The sequence below is a fragment of the Capra hircus genome, chromosome 18, assembly GCF_001704415.2.
Source record: "Capra hircus breed San Clemente chromosome 18, ASM170441v1, whole genome shotgun sequence".
NCBI lineage: Eukaryota > Metazoa > Chordata > Mammalia > Artiodactyla > Bovidae > Capra > Capra hircus.
In genome coordinates this window covers 63,774,972-63,785,876 of record NC_030825.1, presented here as the reverse complement: position 1 = coordinate 63,785,876, position 10,905 = coordinate 63,774,972, and the positions used below count along the sequence as shown (strand labels likewise).

At 65.9% G+C, this 10,905-nt stretch overlaps 2 protein-coding genes across 6 annotated transcripts; both read left to right on the top strand.

The window, feature by feature from the left end:
• On the top strand, positions 1,095-10,599 carry NAT14 (N-acetyltransferase 14 (putative)). 5 transcript variants are annotated; one of them, XM_018063064.1, is made up of 3 exons: positions 1,095-1,174; positions 8,547-8,662; positions 9,436-10,599. In XM_018063064.1, exons 2-3 carry the CDS (start codon positions 8,591-8,593, stop codon positions 9,982-9,984), a joined length of 621 nt encoding a protein of 206 aa, XP_017918553.1. In that variant the 5' UTR covers positions 1,095-1,174; positions 8,547-8,590; the 3' UTR covers positions 9,985-10,599. The 5 variants fall into 5 exon arrangements, with proteins under 5 accessions (XP_017918553.1, XP_017918549.1, XP_017918550.1 ...); XM_018063060.1 differs by lacking the exon at positions 1,095-1,174 and adding an exon at positions 7,712-7,879; XM_018063061.1 differs by lacking the exon at positions 1,095-1,174 and adding an exon at positions 7,900-8,146.
• On the top strand, positions 1,102-7,406 carry ZNF628 (zinc finger protein 628). Its single transcript, XM_018063059.1, has 2 exons — positions 1,102-1,174; positions 4,192-7,406. The coding sequence occupies exon 2, from the start codon at positions 4,197-4,199 to the stop codon at positions 7,287-7,289; it is 3,093 nt and encodes a 1,030-aa protein (XP_017918548.1). The 5' UTR covers positions 1,102-1,174; positions 4,192-4,196; the 3' UTR covers positions 7,290-7,406.

Below are 10,905 nucleotides of genomic sequence, written 5' to 3'. Positions count from 1 at the left end.
AGGATTAAGTGGGCTACAATTTTACAGTTAAAGGAACACGGGGGAGGGAACACGGTCCAGTAACTTTCTTGAGTGATCATCAACTTACAGTGGCCTCCCGAAGTTTCCTAGGTTTCCCTATCTGCAGCTACCTATATGACTATCCGATTCTATCCCTAACATAGCGACTTTCCAGTAGGAATTGAGAAGGAATGGGGTACGGGGTGGCATGAGGCATGGCCATCAGGCTGAGGGGCGTTGCCTTGGAACAGTGGTTCTCAACCAGAGGACTGTGGCCAGGCCTGGAGGGGGCCGTCTTAAGGTGTGCTAGAGGGAGCCCTATTGGCCTCTGGTGGGTGGGGGCCAGGCTGAACCAGCTTGCAAGGTACAAGACAGCCCCCACAGCAAGGAGAGGTCAGCCCAGATGTCAGTAGCGCCCTGGCTGAGAACGTGGGTTGGAGGGCCCGCAGAAAAGCCGGTGTGGCTTGGAGGCTGGTGAACATGGTAAGGGCAGACAGGGGGTTCAGAACGGTCCCGGCGGTCCCTAAGCCCCCAGGAGTCCTTAGTGCCCTGGGCGAGCCCCCTGCAAAGCCAGGCCCAGGTTGCCCGACAGCCGCACTCGCGAGCAGGCGACAGACGCCCGCAACCGCCAGCACTGCGGGCCTCGGTTTCCCTCTTGGGAGTAACGGGAACCCCGAGGACCTGGGGGTGGGCCAGGAGTGACAGGGCGACGCCTGCTCAGGATTCTATCACAGACAAGAGGGAGTCGATGCTGGTAAAGGGGCACGTCCGACCCCGCGCCCCGACCCGTCTTTGCCGGGCCTTGATCCCATCCCAGCAACCGCCTCTTGGATCCGATCGTTGGTCGGGCTTCCGGGAGAACTACAACTCCCAGGATGCTTCGCGCCGTAAGCGCCTGAGAGCGCCGCGGCCGCCAGCGGCCAATGGGGTGGAGGGGTGGGGCCTTGGCGCACGTGGCGTCCTGACGCACCGGCGGCGACGTCGGGGTTTGTGTGCGCGAGAGGCCGCCGATAAAGGTTGGGTGCCTCGCGCCGGGGGCCGTTGGGAGGGAGCGCGCCCCCGCCCCCTCCCCGGCCCCCGCTCCCGCCCCGCTGCCGCCGGGGCCCTGCCTTCCCGTCGACCCCTGCGGGAGGGCCCTGGGCCGCCTCCGCTCGTTCCCCGGTCGGGGCCACAGGTGAGAGACCGGAGGGGCGGTGGTGGGGGAGGGACCGGAGGGCGGAGACGTTGGGGAAACGGCGAACGTGAAACCGGAAGGGGTGCCTTAAAGGGAAGGGTCCTGCCTCACCTCCGACTTTTGTCCGCCGGGCTGGCCCCGCCCTCTTAAAGGGCAAGGGACCGCTCTTTAAAGGGTGGGGGCAGGTACTGCAGCTCGTAAGGTCTCCCCTCTCCCATCGCCCCTCTGTCCCACCCCGCACCCCCAGAAAGAATTCGCCTCTTAAAGGCCGCTGACAGTGTCCCACACGCTGAAGGAAAAGCTTCTGAATCCTAGTGGCTTCAAAGCAAGTCCCTAGTTTAGCTCAGCAAGCTAGGTGGGTACGCGGGCGCAGAACCCTCTTAAAGGGGAAGCCGGGCCTGATGGAAGGGTGTTGCCTGGCCTCTTGACGGGTTGCTGTTGACCGGATCAGCAGGGTCCGGTCCCTTCCAGAGCACGGCTGTCTTCTTAAGGCATGCTGCTTTCTGAAAGACACGTGCAGCTTCCTGGCGTAGTCTCTTAAAAGGAGGTGCTTCCATTTCAAAGGGGTCGCTCATTTTTTCTCAAAGGGGATCTTTATGGCCTGTGCAGAGAGGATGCCCGGCTTTGTTTCACTCAAGATGTGTTCACCGAGCACTCACTCTGTGGCAGATGCATTCCAGACTCTAGGCCCCCGAAAGCAACAGTGAACAAGATGCCATTAGCATCCAGTGGGCAGAGGCCAGGGGCTGACCAACTTGCCGTGCAGGGAACAGACCCCTGGACCCCCGACCAGCCCCAGATCTCAACAGCGCTGATGCTAGGAAACTCTGATTATGAAGTAGGTTAGAAAGTGATAAGCCCCATGGCGGGGGTATAATAAGGCAGAAAGAGATTGCAGCATGTTGGCAGGGACTGCAGAGTTTAGTAGGATGATCAGGGAATACCTCCCGGAGATGACGTTTCCACAAAGCCTTGGAGGTGAGGGAGGGAAGGGGCCTGTGTGAGGGCCCCAGGCGGGAGCAGGCATGCCTGCAGTGGCCCCGGGAGCAGGGAGCTATGAGGGTTGGAGAGGGCAGCAGGCAGAGAGTCAGGGAGGGGAGGAGGGCACAGGCCATGGGAAGTCTGTAGGTTTTGGGGAGGGATCTGTCTTCTGCTGTCAGATGGAAGCTGTGGAAGCCTTTAGCACAGAGCAATGAGATGGTCTGTGTCAGCAGTTTCCATTCAGCCTCTGTGCTGGGAACAGGCTGGGGGTGAGAAGAGTAAGGATGGGAACTAGGAGAACTGTCAGATTCCAGCGATGCTCCTGCCAGAATAGTGGAGACAGCTAATGGACTGGTCAGAGAGAGAGGAGTCGAGGGTGCCCGGGGACTTTTGGCCTGAAGAAAAACAAAGGTGTTTTCAGAGATGGAGAAGACTCGGGGTGAGAGAGATGTTTGCAGTGGGTCGGGACACAGAGGGGAGACAGCAGGACAAGAAATTGGAGCTGGAGCTAAGTGTGGGGCCTGCTAAGTGTGAGGTGTCTCTTAGGCACCCAGCAGGGGTGTAGGTGTCCAAGGTCAGGTGTCAAGTGGAGAGGAGTTTCGGAATGGTCCCGTTTGTAGATTGTGGAGCCCCAGGGAGAGGATGGGTGCAGAAGAGGAGGGCTGGCAGGTGAGGAGAGCGGGGAGCCCAGAAGCCAGGGCAGTGGTTCAAGGAGAACCACGGTGTCTGCGGACCACTGAGCAGAGACCACTGGCTTTAGCACCATGGAGGCCATGATAGTGGGGAGGGTCTGGTTGGCACGGTTTGAGATGGGAGGGAGGGTGTACTGATGGCATGTTGGGGTGGCTTGGCATGGAGACAGAAAGGAGGCCACAGCTGGAGGAGGAAGTGGGGTGAAAGGTCTTTGTTCTTTTTAAAGATGGGAGACTTAGCCCGTGGGTGCAGTGACGGGGACGGTCCAGGAGGTGAGGAAAGTCAGAGTCTTTGGCCCAGATGCAGGAGGCAGATGGCAGGGCTGGGGGGCAGTTCAGGGCTTCTCAGCCTCAGCACCCCTGGCATTTTGAACCGATGGCTCTTTGCTGTTTGGGGGGTGAGTGGTTCTGTCCTGTGCATTTAGGCCGTGGAGCAGCGTCTCTGGCCTCTGTCCCTCCAGTTGACACAGCCAACCCAGTCTGCAACCATGGCCAGATGTCCCCTGGAGTGGGGGCGTAGTGGGGGCCTGGCAGATCGCATGGCCTCGTTGAGAACCACCGGTGTAATTGCTGCATCATGGGAACATTCTGTTCTGGTTGCTTTTATTTTCTCAGCCACAGGGTCAGTGGCAAGTGCCGCCTGCTAAGAGCAAGAGGGCACAGGAGAGAGGAGAGGAGAGAAGACGCGCCAGGTGTCACCTGGTGGGCAGTGCAGGGCGATGGGGAGGGAGCTTTGAGATCCTTGGGCTTGGATGCGCAGGGAGACGGAGGCCAGGCGGCTTCGGGTCACCAGCAGCACCGTATGCTGGGTAAGGTGGGGGCGAGGGTCTGGATGGGGGCTAGGGTGCTGGCTGCAGGGTCAGTGGTCGGTTCGGGGTTCAGCCGCCAGAAGGGGGCGCTGGAGCAGGATGCGTAGTGGAGAGTAGGTGTCGGAGAGGCTTCATCTAGAGGGAAAGGGCTTCGGCAGTGGGAGCAGGTACTAAGGCAGGATGGAGGAGGAGGTCTTTAGAGGGAGCCAGCCGAAGGATCCGGAGCCAGGGCGCTAGAGACCTGGCGTCCTTTAAGGACAGTCCTGTCTTTTTGGGAACGGGGCAGAGAGCCCTTCAGCCTCCTGGAGGGGATGCCCCGTATCAGGGAGTGACCAGCTCCTCCCAGTCAGTACACCCTTGAGCACCCAAGGCCTCCATCGCCGGCAGCCTCCTTCGCGGGCAGCCTCCTTGTCCGAAGGAAGGTGCTCCCTGCCTCTGAAAGGGCCAGCCTGTGGGTGTGGGGCTGCGGTGGTCTGGCGTGTGAGTGGAGGTGCGGGGAGCCCCTGGCCTGCCTTGACCCCACGTCCCTCCCCAGGTGTGATGGTCGGCTCCCACGCAGACATGGCGCCGGCCTCGACCGCCGAGGGGGCCAGCGAGAAGCCCGGGCCCGCGGCCCCCGCCCCACCGGCGCAGTATGAGTGTGGGGAGTGCGGCAAGTCCTTCCGCTGGTCGTCCCGCCTGCTGCACCACCAGCGCACGCACACGGGCGAGCGGCCCTATAAGTGCCCCGACTGCCCCAAGGCCTTCAAGGGCTCGTCGGCGCTGCTCTACCACCAGCGGGGCCACACGGGCGAGCGGCCCTACCAGTGCCCCGACTGCCCCAAGGCCTTCAAGCGCTCGTCGCTGCTGCAGATCCACCGCAGCGTGCACACGGGCCTGCGCGCCTTCACGTGCGGCCAGTGCGGCCTGGCCTTCAAGTGGTCCTCGCACTACCAGTACCACCTGCGGCAGCACACGGGCGAGCGGCCCTACCCCTGCCCGGACTGCCCCAAGGCCTTCAAGAATTCGTCCAGCCTGCGGCGCCACCGGCACGTGCACACGGGCGAGCGGCCCTACACCTGCGGCGTGTGCGGCAAAAGCTTCACACAGAGCACCAACCTGCGGCAGCACCAGCGCGTGCACACGGGCGAGCGGCCCTTCCGCTGCCCGCTCTGCCCCAAGACCTTCACGCACTCCTCCAACCTGCTGCTGCACCAGCGCACGCACGGCGGCGCCGCCGTCGCCCCTGTCCCGGGGGCCGGCCCCGGGCCTCCGCCGCGCGAGCCTGCCGCCGGTGGCAAGGTCCTGGTCTCTGACGCCTACCTGCAGCGGCCCTTGCCACCGCCCAGCCCACCCGCGCCGCCGCCACCCGCGCCCCCGCCCGTGGTGCCCGAGCTCTTCCTGGCCGCGGCCGAGACCACGGTGGAGCTGGTGTACCGCTGCGACGGCTGCGAGCTTGGCTTTGGCAGCGAGGAGCTGCTCCTGGAGCACCAGCCGTGCCCAGGGCCCGAGGCGCCGCCCCCGCCGGCCGCCGCGCCCTCTGAGGCGCCCAAGGCCGACCCACCGCCGCCGCCGCAGTCCCCGCTGCCCCAGCCTGCTCCCGCCACCGCTGCTGCCCCTGGCTTCGCCTGCCTCCCCTGCGGGAAGTCCTTCCGGACGGTGGCCGGCCTCTCCCGCCACCAGCACAGCCACGGGGCGGCGGGTGGGCAGGCGTTCCGCTGCGGCAGCTGTGACGGCGCCTTCCCGCAGCTGGCCAGCCTGCTGGCACATCAGCAGAGCCACGTGGAGGAGGCTGCGGCCGGGCGCCCGCCCCCCCAGGCCGAGGCCGCTGAGGTCACCTGCCCGCAGGAACCACTGGGGCCCGCGCCCGGCCCTCCGGCCCCTGCACCGGCCTCGGCGGAGCGACCCTACAAGTGTGCCGAGTGCGGCAAGGCCTTCAAGGGCTCCTCGGGGCTGCGCTACCACCTGCGGGACCACACGGGCGAGCGGCCCTACCAGTGCGGCGAGTGCGGCAAGGCCTTCAAGCGCTCATCGCTGCTCGCCATCCACCAGCGCGTGCACACGGGCCTGCGCGCCTTCACCTGCGGCCAGTGCGGCCTCACCTTCAAGTGGTCCTCGCACTACCAGTACCACCTGCGGCTGCACTCGGGCGAGCGGCCCTACGCCTGCGGCGAGTGCGGCAAGGCCTTCCGCAACACGTCATGCCTGCGCCGCCACCGGCACGTGCACACGGGCGAGCGGCCCCACGCCTGCGGCGTGTGCGGCAAAAGCTTCGCGCAGACCTCCAACCTGCGGCAGCACCAGCGCGTGCACACGGGCGAGAGGCCCTTCCGCTGCCCGCTCTGCCCCAAGACCTTCACGCACTCCTCCAACCTGCTGCTGCACCAGCGCACGCACTCGGCCGAGCGGCCCTTCACCTGCCCGATCTGCGGCCGCAGCTTCGTCATGGCTGCCTACCTGCAGCGGCACCTGAGGACGCATGCCCCCGCGGCCCCCGCCGCCGGCCCTCAGCCCCCGGCCCCGCTGGCCGCCGCCCCTGCCCCGTCGGCCACCCAGGATGTGCACGTCCTCCCCCACCTCCAGGCCACGCTCTCCCTAGAGGTGGCTGGGGGGACGGCCCCGGCCGTGGCCCCCGGCCCCACCGCTCCCAACTCGCAGACTTTTCTCCTGGTGCAGACGGCTCAGGGCCTGCAGCTGATTCCCAGCAGCGTCCAGCCGCCCACGCCCCCGCCCCCGCCCCCGCCCCCGCCTGCACCCCCCAAGCTCATCCTGCTGCCCTCCTCCGGCCCCGCTGGGGGAGGCAGCTGCGCCCGGCAAGGCCCGCGGGCCGCGGGGAAAGCTGGGCCGGGGGCTGGAGTAGTCTGGCTGCCGGGCCCTGGGGGGTTAGGCGTGCAGAGAGGAAGCAACGCTGCGGGGAACGTGGGAGGGCAGAGCCTCATAGTTCTGCAGAACGTGGCGGGTGGGGAAACAGGCCCGCAGGAAGTGAGTGGGGTTCAGCTCCAGCCCCTTCGTCCAGCCCCGGAACTGACCACCGTCCAACTCCAGCCGGCCCAGGAGGTGACCACGGTCCAGCTCCAGCCTGTGACGGGCCCGCTGTCCAGTTCCAGCGGGGGAGCCGTAACCACCGAGGCGCCTAATCTGCTAGTGGTTCAGAGCGGGGCAGCTGAGGAGTTGCTGGCGGACCCCGGCCCAGTGGAGCCTGGCGAGGGCGAGGCCGGCCCGGGGGTAGTCCCGGATGTGCTCTTTGAGACGCTGCAGACGGAGGAGGGACTGCAGAGCGTGCTGGTGCTGAGCGGGGCCGATGGGGAGCAGACCCAGCTGTGTGTGCAGGAGGTTGAGACCTTACCGTCGGGTCTGGCCGAGCCGCCCGCCTCCGGCCCGCCCGGACAGAAGCTGCTCATTATCCGCAGCGCGCCGGCCGCAGAGTTGCTGGAGAACGGCAGCGCTGGGGGAGGCGCCGCTGCGCTGCAGCTACTGGCGCCCCCCCCACCTGGCCCAGCCTCTGCTCCTGCGGGCGTCCCTGCGGCCCCGGGCCCCCAGATGGTACACGTGGTCCCCGCAGGAGCGGCACCCGGGGGCGTGGCCCCACAGGGCCTGCCTTCCATCCAGATTGTCCAGACTCTGCCCGCGGTCCAGCTGGTGCACACGTTTTGAGTCGGACCACGGGTATCTCTTCCCGCCCCACGAAGAGGCCCCCACCCCATCGCCGCCTGGGCTGGGCTGGGCGGAGGGAGCTGCAGGCTGGGCTTGCAAATAAAGACCAGAATCCCCTCTCGTGTTTTTTCTTCTTATTGATGGGGTGGGAGGTCAATGTCATGCCCATAGCCACCACTTGGGAACTGGTGGGGTCTCCTGCTTCCTGGTTCGCAGGTGACTTTGCGTCTTGGGGCCAGCCGCTGCTCCTATGTGGGGGCCCTGTTTATCCACTTTTTAAGAAAAGGGACGCGACAGTCCCGGTATGGGGGAGGCGCTGGAATCTGGAACCCCGGTTCTGCCACTTCCTCTGTAAGTCACTGCACCCCTCCTCGTGCAGAAAAATAGGTGGATGGCGGGAATGCTTATCACAAGGTCACTGAGAGCCCTGGTGGGCAGTTGGGGAACCTGTGGGTCTGAGATGCTGTCGCGGCCCCGCCCGCGAAAGCCGTGGAGCCAGTGGGAACCAAGCCGCCCTCGCGGCCTCACCCCCGCGCTCAGGTCGCTTAGCAACCAGGGGCCTTCGGGAAGCCGGCCGGGGCGCGCGCTGGGTAAGCCCCGCTGCCCGCCCCCAGCCGGTCTATAGTTCCAGGCCCTTCAGTCCGGCCCCCTCCCCTGCCAGCGTCCCGCACGCCAGCTCTCTCCGCCGCTCCTCCCGGCTCTAACCCTTCAGGCCGGACGCTTGGCAACGGTTGCTAAGGCCGAGAGCAGGCACCGCCCCGCTCCCAGCGCGCGGGTCTGACGTCACTTCCGCCGGCGACCCCTCCCCGACCCTGCCACCCCCCGCATCTTGTTAAAAGCCGGAGCGACCCACAGAGGTGTCTGAAAGTCCTCGTTCCTGCCACAGGCGCCGCTCGGGGGCGGCCGGGGGCAGAGGCGCTGGGAGCGGGGAACGCGGTCCTTTCCCTGGCTGGGGGGGTTCACTTACCCCCAGGGCAGCTGCGGGGCCTGGAGGCAGCGCGCTGTTGGCAGGTGTTGGCGGGCACCAGGCTTTTAGGCGTGGGTCGCCGAATACCGCCTGGGGCGAGGGCTTCACCCGAGAGGCTTTCGGAAGGTCGCTGGGTTGACCGGGAAGCCTGTTCTGTCTCGGGCCTCGCCTGGAGGCCGCCAGCATCCCGCTTCCTCACCTGGACACGCTGCCGCTGCTGGCCCGCAGCTCTGGGGCACTTTGGGGAACAAGAGGTGCCCTCCTGACACTGACCTGCTTGTTTTCGCCAGGTGCACGCCTGCTCCTTTGGGGGCGCGGGAGCCTGGGGGCTGCCATGGCCCCCAGCCACCTGTCGGTGCGGGAGATGAGGGAAGATGAAAAACCCTTAGTGCTGGAAATGCTGAAGGTGAGAGTCATTAGCAGCGCCACTGAGCCCGGGGGCGTGGGACGGAGGGTACCACTTGGGGGTGGGGGGCGGGAACCTAGAAAGCCCGGGAGGGGGCGGGGACAGAATGGGGACACCAATGAGCTTGGGAGGGCGGGGGCAGAATGAGGGGCACCAGGGAGCCCGGGAGGGGGCGGGGGGCATCCCGAGTGGCTTCAGCCACCCTCCTGAGCCAGCGGTGACCCTGGAAATCAGTCTTTTGCTCCTAAGACACTTCCAGCCTTGGACCCTCCTCTTTCTAGTGCCTTCTCCCTAACCTGGAGATTGAGAACGGTTTTGGGTGTGTGTGTGTGTGTGGCCATGCCACATGGCACGCGGGATGTTAGTGCTCCCCGATCATGGATCCACGCCGTAACCGCGCAGTACAAGCCCTTCCATCTCCCCACTTCCCCTCAGCCCTGTACCCCGGCCTCCTCCTCCTCCAAGCCTGGCCCTCGAGGACCCCCAGGCCCTTCCAGCTTCCGCGCGCGGTGGGGCCGCCCCTCTGTCCAGTCTCCCCTGTTGCCTCACGCCTGCAACTCCACTGAACCCGGAGCGCCCACCGTTCCTAATTCACCAGCTCCCTCATTCAGAGCCCAGTGTGCCAGCCAGCAGTGTGTTCACGCCACGGCAAGCTTGCCACAGGCCCCGGCTCACTGCTGTCCCCTCCCCTCCGATTGCTCCCACCCCAGGCAGGGCCTGCCTCCGCCCCCACTGCCTGCCTCCCCCACGCTGACTGCTCCTCCTGCCCGCAGGCTGGCGTGAAGGACACAGAGAACCGCGTGGCCCTTCATGCACTGACCCGGCCGCCGGCCCTGCTCCTCCTGGCTGCGGCCAGCAGCGGCCTTCGCTTCGTCCTGGCCTCCTTCGCCCTGGCCCTCCTCCTGCCCGTGTTCCTGGCTGTGGCGGCCATGAAGCTGGGCCTGCGGGCCCGCTGGGGCTCGCTGCCCCCGCCCGGCGGCCTCGGGGGGCCATGGGTGGCAGTCCGGGGCTCGGGGGACGTGTGTGGGGTCCTGGCCCTGGCCCCAGGCACCGGTGCTGGGGATGGGGCCCGGGTCACCCGCCTCTCGGTATCCCGTTGGCACCGCCGCCGAGGCGTAGGCAGGCGCCTGCTGGCCTTTGCCGAGTCCCGGGCGCGAGCCTGGGCTGGCGGCATGGGGGAACCCCGGGCGCGCCTGGTGGTCCCGGTGGCCGTGGCAGCCTGGGGCGTGGCCGGGATGCTGGAGGGCTGTGGCTACCAGGCCGAGGGGAGTTGGGGCTGCATGGGCTACACGCTGGTGCGCGAGTTCAGCAAGGAACTGTGACTGCAGACCCTAGCAGGAGGAAAAGCAGCACTTAGTGAGCACCTGCTGTGTGCAGGCACTTCCACACCATCCTTCCCCACCCCCCCCACCCCCCCCTGCCAGGGCCCAGCAGCTGAGGCCCGCAGAGGGCAAGAGACCCTGCCACAGCCTGATGTCCATCCATAGTGTTTGAACTTCTTAGAGAGTTCAACCCGTCTGACCCCTGCCTCAGATTCTGTCTGCACAGAGAAATCTTGTCTGTCTGTCTGCCAAGCCTGTGTTGCTTGTGCTGTGACACGTGGCAGGAGAGGAGGCCGAGCAAGTACGCCCCCCACTGGGGTTAGGACTTGGCAGGGGTACCCCAAGCAGGGACGAGGGCCCCCCTCAGCCCCGGGGAGGTAGGGTGGGGGGCGATGCCCATGCTTGGAAGGGGTGAGGCTGCAGAGGCAGAGAGGGGCTGAGCAAAGCTTCTGCAGGGGAGTGTTGTCTGCTTGGAGAGAGCCCCGGGGAGGGGGTGGTGGGCACAGGGCTGCCTGCCCAGCCCCTCCCCAGGAAGGTGGGAGCCCAGAGGGGCGGCCAGACCCATCTGGTTTTTTACACCCGTTTGTTAATAAAGCCTGTAACCGCTGCTCGCCATCTCTCTCTGATGCCTTTTCCAGTCTGCCTCCACACCCACCATTTCTGTCTGGCCCCTCCTTCCCGAGGTTGACAGTAATTGTTGGGAGGGGGAAGTGTGCTGGACTGGGGGCAGGGGAGGCGATGAGCTCAGGCAGCCCAGCTCCCTGCCAGCCCTCTGACTCACGCTCCCCATTACCGAATTTTTTCCGCCTCACAGCTGCTTAGTGCAGAGAGAGAGAGAGAGAAAAGGAGTACGTTCCTGTGTGTGTGTGTGTGTGTGTGTGTGTGTGTATGTGTGTGTGTGTGCAGTCGTCCTCCCCCACC

Coding starts and splice junctions, on each gene's coding strand:
- ZNF628 (XM_018063059.1), top strand. CDS start 4,197: ATGGTCGGCTCCCACGCAGACATGGCGCCGGCCTCGACCGCCGAGGGG.
- NAT14 (XM_018063060.1), top strand. CDS start 7,750: ATGCTGTCGCGGCCCCGCCCGCGAAAGCCGTGGAGCCAGTGGGAACCA. Junction 7,880..8,546: donor CCGGCCGGGGCGCGCGCTGG/GTAAGCCCCGCT, acceptor TGTTTTCGCCAG/GTGCACGCCTGCTCCTTTGG. Junction 8,663..9,435: donor TAGTGCTGGAAATGCTGAAG/GTGAGAGTCATT, acceptor TCCTGCCCGCAG/GCTGGCGTGAAGGACACAGA.